We start from the raw sequence: 17,090 nt of genomic DNA on the forward strand, positions 1-17,090 counted from the left end.
TAAGTATTTCACATATGTTAAAAACACTGCCAATTGTAAGTGATGTCAGTGAAAATGCAGCATAGGCATCTCTAAGGGTCCATCTTTCCACAGAAACAAATTATACCTATATATGTATGTGTGTGTGTGTGTGTGTGTGTGTGTGTGTGTGTGTGTGTGTGTATATGTGTGTGTATATATATATATATATATATATATATATACACACACACAGAAATGTCAGAGTCAACTTTGTCAGAACTCTGGAAAATAGTCAAAGGTTTAATTAACCCAAATCATGAAAAAGTTTAGAAAAGCTTTGTGACATCTTCATTTGCCCTCTCCCCACCCTTCTGCCAGCTTTGGGACAGTCTGTGTTCCCAGTGTGGCTCTGATCCCTAGTTCCAGAGGGAGCAGAGTGGACCTTATTAACAAAGAATGTGTTTATCTGTCTGTTCTAACCTGTCTGGGAGCTGTGTAAACTGAGGTGCTTGTCTTTGTTTTGCCTGCCTCAAAACTCACTTGGGAAGGAAAAACGGAAAGTCAAAGGAGCCACTGCAGCTGTTGAGTCAACAGGATTGAGTAATGACAGCCTGTGAGAAAAACCTGGGAAAGAGTGACCAGCATATTGAAAAATTTAGACAGTCATGCTCATAACTAGGGCTGGACACATGCTCAGAAAAGACCTGAGAAGACCCTCTGGTGGTCTCTAAGATTAGTGCAAGCAAGAAGTGAAGGGTAAGGCAGAATTGTAAAGGGGCTAAGTGTTGATGGAAGTATCCTAACGCAGAGCCAAACTTCAAAAAATGGAGAATTTTTTCTTCGCTTTCCCCCTCTTCCTCCTCCTCCCTCTTCTTCTCCTTTCTTTCTCTCTCCCGTGTTCAAAAAAAAAAAAAAAAAAAATCTGCCAAAACACTAGCTGAATACAAACTAAGAAATAAAGACTTCAGAGATCACACATAATGAAGAATACAGACTTTTGAAAAATTGTTTAGAAAAGTCACTAAGCAAAACAACAGCTCTGGTGGTCAGCTAGAAACAAAGACGACAAACCCTGAGAAGGGAGAAAATTCCAGAATTACAACATTATAACATTAAAAATGTATAGTTCTCAAAAACAGTTTTGAATCATGAAAAGAAACAAGAAAGTGTGCCCATTTTACAGATAAAATTATCAGAAACTATCCCAGAGAAACAAAAAAGGTATAAGACTTATAAAAAAAAAGGCAAACGTAAGTCCTTCTGCATCAGTAATTATTTTAAATGTAAATGAGTTAAATTATTCAAGAAAAGATGAAGATTGGTCAAATGGACAAAAAATAAACATCATCCAGTTATATTCTGTAGGAAACATTTTGTATCTAAAAAAACAAAGGTATGGAAAATGAAAGGATGAAGAAAATGATATTTCATGCAAATAGTAAATAAAAGAGAGCTTGGGTAGCTTATACTAATATCGGGCAAAATAGACTAAGTAAAAAAACTGTTACATGAGAAAAAAATATATATTATGTATTGATAAAAAGATTAATTCATGTAGAAGGCAAAACAATCATAAGCATATAAACCCCAAACAAGAGAGGCCCCAAATATATGAAGCAAACACTGACAGAGTTAAAGAAAGAAACTGACAGGTTTAAAATAATAGTTGAAGATTTCAATACCCCACTTGCAGTAATGGATAGAACATCTAGAGAGAAGATCAGTAAGGAAATAAGTGACTTAACACGATAAGCCAACTAGACCTAACAGACATATTTTGATGACTACACTCAACAACATATATTCTTCTCATGTGCATATCAAGCATTTGCCAAAAGAGCCCATATGTTAGGCTACAAAACAAGTTTCAATATATTTAAAAATACTGATGTCAGACAAAGTATCTTTTCATACCACAATGAAATGATGCTACAAATCACTAAAAGAAGGTCAACTGGAAAATTGACAAATATATGGAAATTAAACAGCAGACAAACAATCGGTCAAAGAAGAAATCACAGAAAAATTAGAAAACAGAAACAAATAACAGTGAAAGCACAATATACCAAAACTTATGGGATACAGAGAAAGCAGTGCTCAGAAGGAAATTTACACCAGTCAATGCCTACATTGAAAAATATAAAAGACCTAAAATCAACAACCTATAGTTCCATCTTAAGGAGCCAGAAAAAGAAGAGTGATCTAAAACCTAAGTTAGCAGGGGAAAGGAAATAAAAAGGATCATCAGTGTGGTGATAAATGAAATAGAGAATAGAAAACTAATAAAGAGAATCAATGAAACAAAAGTTGGATTTCAGAAAAGATCAACAAAATTGATAAACCTTTAGCTACACTGACAAAGGAAAAAAGAAAGATGTGAATAAATAAAATCAAGAATAAACACAGAGATATTATTATCTATGCTATGGGGGGTGGGGGAAGAATTGTATTTAAGAGTACTATGAACAACTAACTCTACACCAAAATACTGGATAATCTAGATGAAGTGGGCAAATTCCTAGAAATACACAAATTAGCAAAACTTATTTAAAATAAATAGGAAAGCTAATAAAACGTATAACAAGAAAATGAATCAGTTATCAAAAACTTCCCAACAAAAAAAAAGTCCAGACCAGTTGGCTTAACTGGTGAATTCAACCATTTAAAGAATAATTAACACCAATCTTCCTAACTCATTTTATGAGGCCTATGTTACCCTGATACTGAAACCAAACTAAGATATTACAAGAAAAGGAAACTACAGACCAATACCCCTTATGAATATAGATGCAAAAATTCTTGACAAAATGCCAGCAAACTGAATCCTGCAGCATATTTAGAAGATTGCACACTATGACTTAGTGAAATTTATCCCCGGATTGCAAAAAATATAACATAAGAAAATCAACGTAGTACACCATATTAATAGAATAAAGGAGAAAAGCCACAGGATCACCACAATTAATGCAGAATAAGCACTTGGAAAAAATCCTTTCATAATAAAAACACCCATCAAAACTAGGAATACAAGGGGATTTCCTTATCATTATAAAGGAAATTTATGGAAAATCCCACAGCTAACATCATGATGATAATAGACTGAAAACTTTTTCCTAAGATCAGGAAAAACAAGGATATCTGCTTTTACCAGTGCTTTTCAACATTTTACTGGAAGTACTAGCCAGAGCAATTAGGTAAAAAGAAGGGGGGGAAAAAAAGCATCCAAATTGCCAACTTGGAAGAGAAGAAATAAAACTCTCTCTATTCAGAGATGACTTGATTCCATATATAGAGAATCCCGAAGAATCCACAAAATAACTCTTAGACATAGTAAACTATTTTTTAAAGTTGTAGAATATAAGCTCAATATTCAAAAAATCAGTTGTGTTTCTATATGCAAGCAAGTTACTTTCTGAAAAGGATATTAAGGAAAAAAGTCCAATTACAACAGCATCTAAAAAATAAAATCCTAGAGATAAATTTAACCAAAGAGGTTAAAGACTTGTAAACTGAAAATGACAACATTGCTGAAAAAAATTAAAGGAGACCTAAAAAATGGAAATACATCTTAGGTTTATGAATTGAAAGACTTATTACTGTTAATATGACAATATAGCCAAAGTACTCTATAGATTCATTACAGCGCCTTTCAAAATTTCCAGGCTTTATTGCAGAAGTGGAAAAGACAACCCTCAAATCCGTATAGAATTGCAAACGTCCTTGAATAGCTGACAGAATATTAAATACAAAGAAGAAAACTTGAAGACTCACACTGACCTAGTGCAAAATCCATAGCAATCAAAACAGCGTGGTGCTAGCTTACAGATGGACCTATATACTAATGGAATAGACTCAAGAGTTCAGAAACAAACCCAATACCTATGGTCAACTGGTCTTTGACCAAGTGTCAAGGCCATTCAGCGGGGAAAGAATTCAGAAAATGGTGCTAGGACAACTGTATACCCACATGCAAATGAGTGAAATGGACCTTATCTCATAACATATAACAAAATTTATTTGAAAATAAATTAACTACCTTAATATAAGAGCTAAAACTTTAACACTCTTAGAAGAAAACCTAGAGATAAATATTCATGACCTTGAATTTGTGAATGGATTTTTAGATATGACACCAAAAACATAAGCAACAGAAAAAAAGATTAGACTTTATCAATATTAAAAACTTGCATATCAAAAGACACTAGCGAGGAAATGAAAAGATAACTTACAGAAAAGGAGAAAATATTTATAAAACATATATCTGATAAGTCTATTATCCAAAATTATAAACAGCTTCTACAACTCAAGAACAAAAAGAAAAACGACACAAAAAATGGGCAAAAAAATTGAATAGACATTTCTCCAAAGAATATATACATCTTTTTATAAAATGAAAAGATGAAAGATGCTCAACACCATCAGTGTATAGGGAAATGCAAATCAAAAGCACAGTGAGATATATATCACTCCACACCCACTACAATGGCTCTACTTGTTTAACAAATGAAAATAACAAGTGTGGCGAGATTATGGAGAAAAAAGAAACCTTGCACATTGCCAGTGATAACATAAAACAGTTCAACTGCTGTGGAAAATATTTCAATCGTTTCTCAAAAAGTTAAATATGGAGTTATTATAATGACCCAGCAATCCTACTCTTAAAAATACACCCAAAAGAATTAAAAACAAGTACTCAAATACATGTACATGCATATTCATAGCAGTACTATTCACAATAACCAAAAGTTGAAACAACCCAAAATACTAATCACCTCGATAAAAAAATTATATATATATATATACATATATATATATGGAATAATACTCAGCTGTAAACAGGAGTGAAATACTGATAATGCTACAACGATGAAATGTTATAACGAGAGAAGTCAGACATAAAAGGTCACATATGATTTCATTTACTTTAAATATTCAGATGAGGTAAATCCATAGAGACAGAGAACAGACTGGTAGTTGCCAGAGGATGGGGGAAGGGAGAAAGGGAGTTACTGTGCAATGGGTACAGATTTTATCCTTGGGTTAAGGAAAATGTGTAGCAGCTAGAGAGGGGTGGTTGTCCCACAACATTATGAATGTACCAAATGTTGCCAAATTGTTCTCTTTCCTACAGTTAATTTTATGTTATCTGAACTTCCCCTCAACAATAAGAATAATAAGTAGCATTTTAAAATAGTTCCAAGTAAAGTGCATCTTCATGACTCTTCTTAAATTACTGCATCTTAAATTTTCCTCATAAATTACAGAGCCACAGCAAAATAAACATTAATCACATGAACACATATATGTCTATAAAGAATGTTTAAATAGAAAAAGTCATACCAGTTATCCAAAGTGAGTCCCGACAGGGAGCGGTTTTTGTAGAAGTTCAATACATAACCATTCAAAGGACACTTCCTTCCATGCGTATCATATTTATTCAACCAAAGGAAAGGAATATTTTTAACATGGACATCAATTGTTCGTAACATAGCCTGAGGAATGCAGAGATTTTTAGATTGTTAGCATTTGTTTTGAGATATGCCTCAATCTATTATAAAATTTGATTATTGTGGTTCATTACATCCAGCTAACTGAAACAATAACCCAATATATTTTAATAAAACATTGTCAAATGCTCGGTGTATTAAGGTTCTGCAAACTTTAACATAAGTGACCAAATAATGTCAGTAAAAGCATCAATGTTCACAGTATTAAAACTATTTTTGATATCGCAAACATGATATATCTAATTTATTCAGAATTAGGAGAGACAGTCACTTTTACAACCTTGGAAATATACTACAAATATTTTTTAAAAAATCATTTTTCCTGAAAAGATCTTTAAGGGCTTATAAACTTATATTGTTATCAGCTACACATAAAAATAGTAGTGCTTGATCTTCTTTTTTCCACACACATCTATTTTTTCCCCCAGGATATAAGCAACTGATTTTGGCCAATAATATAATCACAGTTGTTGGAATTCATTTCCACCAACATGCTATGGATAAGCTGTCAGGGGCCCAGGTAGGACTGGCAGTCCCATGACTCCCAACTTTGTAGAGCAGTAAAAGAAGCAGCTCCTGTGTCAGTTTTGAACATTTAAGTGCTTAATACATATGTATTGAGTTTCTGCTCTGTTCTAAGCACCATTTTTAGGTGCAGGGCTCACAAAAATGAAGCAAACACAAATTGGTTTAAAGCAGGGCTCCTCTAATGTTTTGCTTTTTTTTTCTATTTTTTTTTTTTTAATTTTTTTTCAATTACAGTTTACATTCAGTATTATTTTGTATTAGTTTTGGGTACACAGTATAGTGGTTAGACAATCATATACTTTACAAACTGTTCCCCTGGATACTTCCAGTACCCATCTGGCACATAGTTATTACTGACTGTATTCCCTACGCTGTGCTTTACATCCCCATGGCTATTTTATAACTACCAATCTGTGCTTCTCAATCCCTTCACCTTTTACACCCATCCCCCAAACCCCCTCCCGTCTGGCCCCCATGGGTCTGCTGTCCGCATCTGTGAGTCTGTTTCATGTTAATGTGTAGTTTGTACTCAGTTGTTCTGAGATAGTTCCCGCGATTCCTCATTTCTAGCCGGTGATACTGATGTTGCTGGTCTCTGGTGTACACCTGGAGTGCCAAAGGCTTAAACTATAGTGATTCACAAAAGTAAGATAACATAATTCATACGTGATGATTAACTGAGAGAATCACATTCTTTTTATTATCTAACTCAGTGTTTCTATTTTAAAACTACTTACGCAGTAAAAAGAGAGAGCGAGAGAGAAATGTTTCCCACTTCAGTGAAAAGTGCTATTTTATTTTATTCATTCTAGACTATGAATAAGAGGGCTTTGTTTTACTGGACTCTTAGCTAGTATTATAATCACATAAAATTATTTCTCTTAAATGATAGACAGGATAAAAGAAAGTTTCACAGCGAAATTTACATACATCATTGACCACATCAATATTAAATAAATCCCGATCCGTTATATTGGACAGGCAAGCAAATGGGGAGACAGCAGTTCTGCTCTCAGTCCCAGGCATCAAGTGAGAGACCAGTTCAGAGTCTTCACATTCTTTACCTGAAAAGTCTAATAAGAAATCAAATAAAAAATCAGATAAGAAAGTGATTGAACACTGCTCTCCTATTAAACCAAATAATTTAAAATAAATCATACTTGTTTATACCATTAGTATAAACAAATGGTTGAAGTCTTTTTTTTAACAAAAGCATTTAAGAGGAAAGCTTAGGGGTGTATTGCCGCATGATCACTGAGAAGACCTTCATAAATGAAAATCATTCTGGCATCTGCTAGTGGTTCCATTATTTGTAGTTATCAGTTGATCCAATTGGAGAACCCCATGTCTATCCACTCAGAAATTAGAAAGACACTATTGACAAACTAGAAAACACGCTTCCTTGCACACTAGTGGATCTGAGGAGCCCAGGTCAAACCCCAGCGCCATCCACCTGTCCTTTGGAATGAATTTCATTTTCAGTTAATGCCTCTCAAGATCCTATGGAACTATAAAAACTGCACTCACAATAGAATTAAAATGGACATCATGCCCACTTTCTTACACTGACACTATTCCTCATACTCCGGCAGAAGGGAGAAAATTCCTACTTCACTGAGCCGGAGGCAAAAGCAGGAGAGGAACATCTGGAGGTTTTGTGGAACTCACTCACGGCCCCCCGGCCTGGGTGGTGAGCTGGGAACGGAGCTGTTGGCATGTCCCTCTCAAATGGTTCCCTGCCACCTCTCCGGATCTATCTATATCACCTACCTATCTATAGTCTCTCTTCCCTCTACCTTCCTCTGTTTCTTCCTTCTCCGACTTAATTCTCTTGGTTTCAGTTTGTCTCGTTGTTTCTCTTTGACTGACTCGCTGCCTCTCTTCTGTTCTCTCTGCCTCATTTCGTCTGTCCTGTTTGTTCTTTTTTGCTTTTCTCGATTATTGTCTATTTCCTGTCTCACTCTCTTTGTCTCTCTCCTGTCTTTCTGTTTATGTGTTTGTCTCTTTCTGTTTCTACCTCTCTCTCCTCCCTCTCTCTCTGTGTGACTCTATTTATTCCTCTCTGTATCCCTGCCTTTCCCACGCACACTTCTCTGTGTCTGTCTCTGTCAGTCTTTCTGTCAGTCCTTTTCCATTTGTCTTTCCATCTCTGCTTAAGGTCCACCTGATTACTAAGGGGATACATCCTATTTTCTCTATTATATGTGGTAACTTAGAGGATAGAAATACAAGAAAAGGGCATTGCTGTTTCATTTGGGGGACAGACAAGTGCAACCTCACTCAGGGCTGTTTCATGAAACACATCTGACTGTAGACGGAAGCTATGTTTTCTAATTTAGCTTTATCCATATTACTCCCTTGTACATTGTTCGGTGGATCCCAAGTTTAGGAGACAAATGCAAGTGCTTAATGCTTGACTTTCAAGCCTGCAAAATTAAAATTTATGACTAGGATTTATTAATAAGTAACCTTGCAATTTTTAACAGTTATAATTATTTGGCATTATTTGTTTTAATTAGAGGTGGTAATTGCACATCACTTTACTGCACCAAATGCTAATGAATTGTATACAGTACTTGGAAAGTATATAATTGTATATTACATATATGAATTTCACCTCAATTTTTTAAAAACTTAGGAAAAATTACACCTATTATTTGTCAGTATTATTTATTCACATGTCACTTATAAGAAATTATATTAGTTTCTTAATGCTTATATAGCAAATTATCATAAACTTTGTGGTTTAATGTAATCCAAAATTATGTCACCTTCCCATTTTCCTCTTAGCTCTCAATCCTTCTGTCTTTCCATTTGGGGGCACTGGGTGTATTCTCTACTTCTAATCCCTTTATTTTATCTGGCATACATTACTGAATTTTTCTTATATTTTTATTTTCCATCTATCCTGTCCTTTCCTCAAAGGCATGGGCAAAGCCTTACCTTCTTTAATGTGCCCCATAGTACTCAAGGAAGTATAACATACTGATGACCACTAATAAACATGGCAATATTCCTTTTCTTATGTTTCTAAAGTTATTCAAATTTGAAAGTTTAGCTATGAGCATCAATATCTACTAAAAATAGCATCAACAGGAAAGGAGATATTTTAGAATAAATTTAGACCAGCTTATAATGACACCCGGAAATAGAGAACTATTTTAAGTATTTGGTGTCAAATCAAATTTATGGTGGCCTAGGTAATTCCAAATAATGTTTTCAGTATATAATTTCCACAGCATGGATCTGAAGGATTATGCTAGTCTCCTTTTTGCAATAATTTGTCCTTATTTTGTAAAGTTTAGTTTTATCTCAATACATCTACATTTGTTTCCTTGTATTGACTCCACGTTCTCTTTAAGCACATTCCCAATCTTACCAATTTCTGAGAGAGGTAGTTGGTATTCTTTCCTCATGTCAGCCAACTTAGAAATCGTTAGGAGGAAGGAGCCAAAATTCTCTTGAATTCTGTTGTTGTGTTCCTCTACCACTTCGGCAAATTCCTTGGGAAGATCATCTAGGATTACCTAGGAAACAATGAATTAGAAAAGTGTAAATTAAAAAAAAAAAAAGGCAGAAGATTACCAAAGTCTGTGAAACACAGGGTCATAATACAGTTAAAAGTCTGGATGAAAAACATATTTGAAGTATAAATTCTATTATTTGTAAAAGTATAAACACAAACACTAAAATCACCTGTGATCTTATTCTTCCTATAGGTAGCTAATTAGGTATTAACAAAGAAGGGAGCAAAACTGGCCAAGCCTGATTAACTAGGAAGCTACAGCTTCACAGGCACCCCAGGGGACAGCCGCATCCTTGGGGAAAGGGACATTACCCCCAACCTCCCCCCACTCTCTCTCCCCCTGGCCCCAGTAGGCAGGGAGCAGCTGGGTTACCGGGTGGCGGGATGAGCAGGGGGACATTCCCTTGCTGGGCACAAGTGCAGTAGAGGCCAGATGAGGAAGCAGAACTTGGGGGCACGTGCAGTAGGAGCCAACATGGGGACCTTTCCCAGGAGTCTAGCCTGGGAAAATCAGATAGGGTAAGGGCAGAAAACCCCGGAAGACCCAGGAGAAAGACTGGATAGGGAGAGGCTCCAACACAGCCCCGGGAAGGTCCGAGAAAGAGGTTGGTTAGTGGAAGGAAGCCTGCTCTCGCCCAAGCCCAAGGAAACACAGTCAAAGCTCCACTAAGGCGGCTCAGCAGCACCCACGAGATCCCTTCGGCAGCCGCACAGGCCAACCGCCGGCCCCACGAGCACAGGGGCTGCGCTGGACCCCTGGAGCCTTGGGTGCTGGGCCCATGGCCTGGCAGCTCTGGGTCCTGGCCCTCGTGGGGACGGGTCTGGGTCTGCGGACCCAGAGGCTAGACTTCTACAGCGAGAAGGAGCGGAGCCACCAGGTCGTGGATGAGCCCCTGGGCGTGGTGCGCCTGGTGGCAGTCCTTTGTTTTCGCTCCAATAAATCTTTCCACTTATACCTCAACTCCTCCTGTGTGTGCATCTCTGAAATGCATTTCCTGCGAGACTGTGGAAGAATCCTATTTCCTCTGGCAACACTACCGCCCAGGAAGATAGGTTATAAAGATTTGGCTGTATAGTATTTCCTTTCAGTCTTTTACATACAAAATTTTTTGTAGTATTCTGTTTCTTTTCTGCCTAAAGATTATACTCAATGTTATATCTGGAGTATTTTCTGAGGTCATGGAATATTATTTGAGAAGATGAATTCTAGTAGCTACATAATAATACCACATAGAGGTTTGCTAAAATTCATTTAACCATTCACTTTTTGTTGGATATATAGGTGGCATCCAGTTTTCAATTATAAATAATTATGATATGTTATGGTTTGAATTGTGTCCCACAAAACATTGTATGTTGAAATCCTAAGGTTCAGAATGTAACCTTATTAGAAAATAGGGTCATTGCAGATGTAATTAGTTAAGATGAGGTCATACTAGAATAGGATGGGCCCTAATCCAATATGACTGGTATCCTTATAAAAAGGGGAAATTTGGACACAGAGACAGGAACACAGGGAGAATGCCTTGTGAGCATGAAGGTAGAAATTAGGGTGATGTGTCTACAAGTCAAGGAATGCCAAAGAACCAGAAGCTAGAAGCGAGGCATGAAACAGATTTTTCCCTGTCTTTAGAGGTAATCCAACCTGCCTAGACTTGCAGCCTCCAGAACGGAGGCAGCATTTTTGTTGTTAAAGTCACCCAGTTTTTGGTGCTTTGTTATAGCTGCTTAAGGAAACTAATAAAAGATTTTTACATCATTTTAATTTCTGTTTTGGTTATATCATTATTATAAATTCTAAGTAAAAATACTACATTAAAGAATATTTTAAAGGATATATCTATTTACTGTCAACATAACTGTCAATTGCAATTTTTGTCATATTAACAAGTAAACTATAGTATCTTGTTAATATCCATTTTTTACTATTGGTAGGATTATTTTACATTTTATTTTTTCATAACTTCAGTACATGAAAAAGCTATATATTTCATTACATCTCTTTTGCACATGAAGACTTATTAAACTCATTAATCGTAATCATTTTTCTGTTGATCATTTTGGCTTTTTAAATAGCTAGTCATTTCTTCTGTACATGAAAATAAGAGCTAACACTTGTTGAATGCTTCCTAAGTGCTAAGCACTGTTCTAAGCACTTTGCATATGTTAATTAATTCAATCTTCATAGCAATCCTTTGAAGTAGGTACTATTATGATTCCCAATTTACAAATAAGTAACAGATTGGGATAAAGAAATTTGCTTAAGGCCACCTATGTGTTAAGTAGCAGAGCTCAGAAGGAGTCCAGGAATCTATCTGGCTTTAAATTCCATTACTGTACTTCATGTTCGCTATGCTTACCTTTCCCATAATTATATCATATTTTTAATTTCTTGTCATTTGGCAATGAGTACAATTCCCAGAACAATAATTTCCAATGGCTGTTAAACTGAGCATTCATGTCTTCGCGTTTCAAATTAAATGTTACTGTGGCCATTATTTCACCATTAAATGTAATGATTTAGGTAATCTTCATTGTAATAAAAAATCCTATGTTACTCACATGCTAAAAACCTCTAACAGGAATAGAGTTTTCTGGTTTTAAACAAGACCTCAAGCTGAAAACCTCAGCTGAGAAGTCACTGTATATACCAAGAACTGACTGACACATGATTAAGAGGTAACTCTAGTAAATGACAGCAAAGCTTTGTTATTGGGAAAATACAATTGCATTGCATGTTATAATGGAAAAATTTTACATAAAATTACAAGGTTATGGTATATATATTTTTTCTTACCACTGAATGTGAAAATTTCTTTTTAAAGTTTTTCACACAGGGAGGAAGATATCGTCTTCCGAAAAGATTGGCTAACACCACCACTAAAGTTTCCATCACTTCTTTAGAAAAGCTCTTTGGGCCTGTTTAAAATAAGGAGTTTAAGTTTCAAAACTTTAGAGAACAAAATTCATCATTTTAGAACTATACTGAGCCAGTTCTTAATACCTAAACTTAAAATTTCAAGGTAAGACACATTTAAAAATGTCACTTTCCAGATACTTGGTGAATCTTTAAACAAATTATAATATTACTTTATAATAATGCAGACTAACTGACCTCCTACTAACAGAGACTCTTGGTATCCTTGGATCCATTCTTAGCTGTAGGAATAAAAATGAAAAAAGAACAGACATCTGGCCTTTAGTTTTGGAATTGCCCTGGGTTCCATGATGGGCTCCAAACCTTCCCTTTGCTGCTTTGTTCCACTCAATTTTCCCACCTCGCTTCAAAACCTGCTAAGGAATGAAGGCCTTATGCTTCTTTCCAAATTCCTTATCTGCCACTCGAGGCCAAATGTTAACCTGTACCCATTCTGTCTTTGGCACACATTACAATCCATAAAAAGCTCACGACTACTCCTATTGCTATGTTCCTGATATTTCTCTCCTTGGAATATCTGTTTCCTACATTTCCATATGCTTAAATTCTTGCAGTGTTTTAGGCACTAAATCTCCAGGGGAACCCTATGTCTGATTCCCTATTTTTAACTGGCCACCGTATCTAACAGAGTGCCATGCCCACACTGATAGCCACTCATGTGAGAACTTGGAAACAAGCCGCAACTGTCTCAACTCCTGGAGAAATGCAGAGCACTAAGAGTGAAGCTCCCAGACTCCCAGCAAACAAGCAAACAAAAAACACCTCAAATTGATGTGTTCATACTGATAGAATTATGGAAAAAATTTTTTCAGCTTTTTTTATTCCTTTAACATTGTGATACATTACTCACAATATTTATAAAATAAGTAAAATTTAGCGATGATTATTTTCTATGATCCTTTCATGAAAAAGATAGATTAGTAATGGATTAAAAGCTTTATGGTTAGATATATTAATAGTTCTAAGGTATATCATATAATATTTTTGTTATTTTGAATGTTCTTTTAACAAAAGTTGGTAATTTACTGAAAATAAAGTGAACAATGGGATATTAATTAGTTCGTTTGAATTTAGAACATATCACTTTATTTCTCTCCATAGAAAATTAAATTTCTTCATGTTAAAGTTATGAAAAAGGGAAAAATAATTTATGATTTAAAAAAGGAAATCATTACAGAGGACAACACTGTGATGCCAATATATTCCTACAGTTTATATGTGATTTTTGAATTGTCACTTTTATATTTTATTATGATATAGCTAATGATTAGGACCTAAATGTGAAGATATCAAAAAGAGGCCTGTTTTTCATATCAATGACCAGATATAAAAAGGATAAATTAGTGGTTTTACATATATTATTGCAATTTATTTCAACTGATATATATACATTAAAAATGCCTTGTGATTCTAAAAGAATAGTATTTATTACTCTAAGGGTTTCTTTTTAATGTAAAGTACATTAAATGGTCATTAAAATATTTATAGTACTTACAAATATACCATGCATACATTAATAATATTTTTATAAACATATATATAGTGGATATAAAATTTTAAAATGTTCAAAATACATTAAGAGACAATGCAGTTAGAAAGTTACACCATCCATTCTGGGGAATATGTGGATAGATGTAACTACACATGCAGTCTGTGTGTGTGTTTGTATGCACAATTTAATGAGTGAACGTTTGGGAAAGGAATATTTGCTTACCTTTTTTCTTCATTGGAATACACAACTTGTGAAATAAACGTTTCTTCAGCAAGCTTACTAAAACAAAGTTTGCAGGTTCATGGTAGTGCAAATGTGACACAAGACCAGAATATCCAATGGGAATACATTCTTGATTCAGGTATTCCTATAAATTAATTTTAACATGTTAACCTTAGTCTCCAGATCTCAGCAATATCAAACAAAGAAATTGTTAATACATTTTAGTACAATGGAGTTAAACATGTGTACTAACACCTTAATTTGGTGGAAATAGGTTTAATTCTTACCTCTCTGATCAAGAATTGCAAAGAATATATAAAGTAAAACTTTAACATGCAATTGATCTTCGGTTGCTTGAAGGACATCAGTGAATGTTGGAGAATCGATAATGCCTACATATATATATCAAAATATCCAGTTAGATATTAAGCACATTTTATAGTGTATCTTCCAAATGTAATATACAAAGGACAACTAAACATTTCTATTATAGAACAGGATGTTATATCTACTTATGTACTACATATCATATATGATAAAATTTTTGTATTTTTAATTAGGCATTGAATATTGCTTAATTTTCCAAATGTTTGAAAGCATGCAAGTTAAAAGCATGTTTTTGAGCTGAATAAGGGCATTTATAAAGCAGAATTAAATGTTTCAGGAGTTTATTTACCACACATTGTTATCTTATTTCCTTCAGCTTATGTAATTTATATAACTTACAAAATTGAGCTTAAGTAATTATATTTATTTAAGTAATTTAAATAATGCAAAACAGCGTACCTTTGCTTTGGCATCCTCCTTGTCCTCTGCTTTGGCAACTAAAAGCATGAGTCTGAGAACCAAGGTTATGCTTAGAGGAAATTGACCCTTTAGTTTGGGCACATTTGACTTTAGGAGCCTTTCTATCTTCGGTAATGGAATACCATAGAAGAATACATTTCCTATAAGATCCTCTCCACGTCTTCCTGCACGACCAGACATCTATGGAGATGATCACATAACGCTTTTAAATCATGTCAAATCTTGTCTGTAAGTGGTTAATGTCTAATGTACTTATACCTTGTGAAACATTAAACCTTCAAAAATCTCAAAAGAGGTTTTGTTGCTTGGTATATTAACTTTAGCAAAGTTTAAAATATTATTTTATTTTACAAATATATTGTCAAAGTGTGTTTGTTTTTTTAGTAATGTCTATGTTTTAAGATCATGAGTTTTAAGATCTCACATACTTAATAATGTATTTGCAGAAACTAGAATGAATTGAGAATACTGTAGACATTCAAATTATAATTGTAGATTCTTGGCACCTTTGGGTTCTCAGAAGATGTGGTTACCTCTTCTTCATATTATTTTTGCTCAAGTTCAATAATATTTACCAAAGCAGGAATATTCCCAAGTAAACTAACCCACTTAGCTAGTCAATAAGTGCTCAAAGTGTCTTTAAATGTATTCATATTCATACAATGTCATATATCTGGAACCCATTTTAAAATATTGTGTTAGTTTCCAAATGTTTTCAAATAAATGTGGTTTTATTTTGCCTTACTGAATAGATGTTCCCAACCCTTATGTGTGCAAATGTAACACAGGCAGGTTGTATAAAATACCTGTCGAAAGTTCAAGGCATCCAAAAAAACAGAATCTTCCATAAAAACAACAGATTTACATGGCATATTAATTCCCAAAGCAAGGGTGGAAGTAGCTGTTACCACCTAAGGGTCAAAGGTAAATAAATAAATGAATAAGTAAATAAATAATAAATAATTTAACATAGAATACATAAATGTATGCTTAGTCTTTAAATATTGAGTAGATTAAAGCCCCTGAAATCATTTTTTTTTAAATTAAAACTCCAATTGGAAGCCAATGTCACCAAAAATTAAAAATGATAAAAGAAGCATTAGGAAAGATTTTCCTAGCGTGGCTCGGTGGCTGAGCAGTGACCCATGAACCAGGAGGTCAGGGTTTGATTCCCGATCAGGGCATGTGCCAGGGTTTCGAGCTAGATCTCCAGTGGCGGCAGCCGATCAATGACTCTCCCGAAATGCCATTTTCTTACACAGTATAGTACATATTAAAACATATAAAGTGAATCTAGCAGAACTACAAAGAGAAACAGAAATATTTACATTAAGAATGAGAGATTTTTAACACTTTCTATTCTCAGTAATTCTACTCTCAATAATTGATAGAAGGTAAAAAAAAAAAGGTTACCAGTAATACAGATTTAAGTTAAGAAGCCTCACAGAACACTGAAGTCTGTACCTGCAGAACACATATTTTAATGCCTGTATAGAACACATTGCTAATAGGCTTCACTTTTAGAGCTCTTAGATTTACAGAAATCTGCAAAGACAGTACAGTTTCTATACTCTGCACCCAGTTTCCTCTATGATTAACATCTTAAAAGGTCCTGTACGTTTGTTACAATTTATTGATATATTATTATTAACTAAAGTTCGTACTTTCTTTCAATTTTCTTAGTTTTTGCCTAATGTCCTTCTTCTGTATGTACCCCTGGTATCACATTACATTTGATAGGCATGTCTCCTTTGACTCTTCTTGGTTGTAGTGGTTTCTCAGGCTTAGTCTAAAAGAAATCAGGGACCTTTGGAGACATGACTTACTTAAGACGGGGGCAAGAAATATACAGGATGAGTAAGCATCTTACTTTGTCAGAAAGCAAGGAAGTGCTCAAGAACAAACAACTCACAATGATGGAGGCATGCCAAAGTGTTACAGGAAGCAAGTGAAAGAGCTCCCAGTTGCCAAAACGGCAACAATTTGAACAAGAAAACAAGTAAAGTAGCACTGAATTATAATCCAAGGCATAAATTAAACATCCATGTGTCCACACTGATATAAATAAATGCTGGATATATAAATAAATGAGAGAGAAGAGACATAGCT

At 34.7% G+C, this 17,090-nt stretch overlaps 1 protein-coding gene across 1 annotated transcript in view; it reads right to left on the reverse strand.

Annotated features, from left to right (window-relative positions):
* LOC308556080 (putative ATP-dependent RNA helicase DDX60) overlaps positions 1–17,090 on the reverse strand; it is a gene marked incomplete at its 5' end in the record, with an annotated part of 73,302 nt that overhangs the window by 1,426 nt on the left and 54,786 nt on the right. Inside the window, 8 exons of the mRNA XM_081135131.1 lie at positions 5,302–5,453; positions 6,927–7,069; positions 9,376–9,523; positions 12,320–12,441; positions 14,175–14,319; positions 14,462–14,566; positions 14,961–15,161; positions 15,788–15,892. Of these exons, the coding sequence (XP_080991257.1) occupies positions 5,302–5,453; positions 6,927–7,069; positions 9,376–9,523; positions 12,320–12,441; positions 14,175–14,319; positions 14,462–14,566; positions 14,961–15,161; positions 15,788–15,892 (1,121 nt within the window). The remainder of the gene's footprint in view (positions 1–5,301; positions 5,454–6,926; positions 7,070–9,375; positions 9,524–12,319; positions 12,442–14,174; positions 14,320–14,461; positions 14,567–14,960; positions 15,162–15,787; positions 15,893–17,090) is intronic.

The sequence above is a fragment of the Miniopterus schreibersii genome (genome assembly GCF_964146895.1).
Source record: "Miniopterus schreibersii genome assembly, chromosome: 4".
NCBI classification, from domain to species: Eukaryota; Metazoa; Chordata; class Mammalia; order Chiroptera; family Miniopteridae; genus Miniopterus; species Miniopterus schreibersii.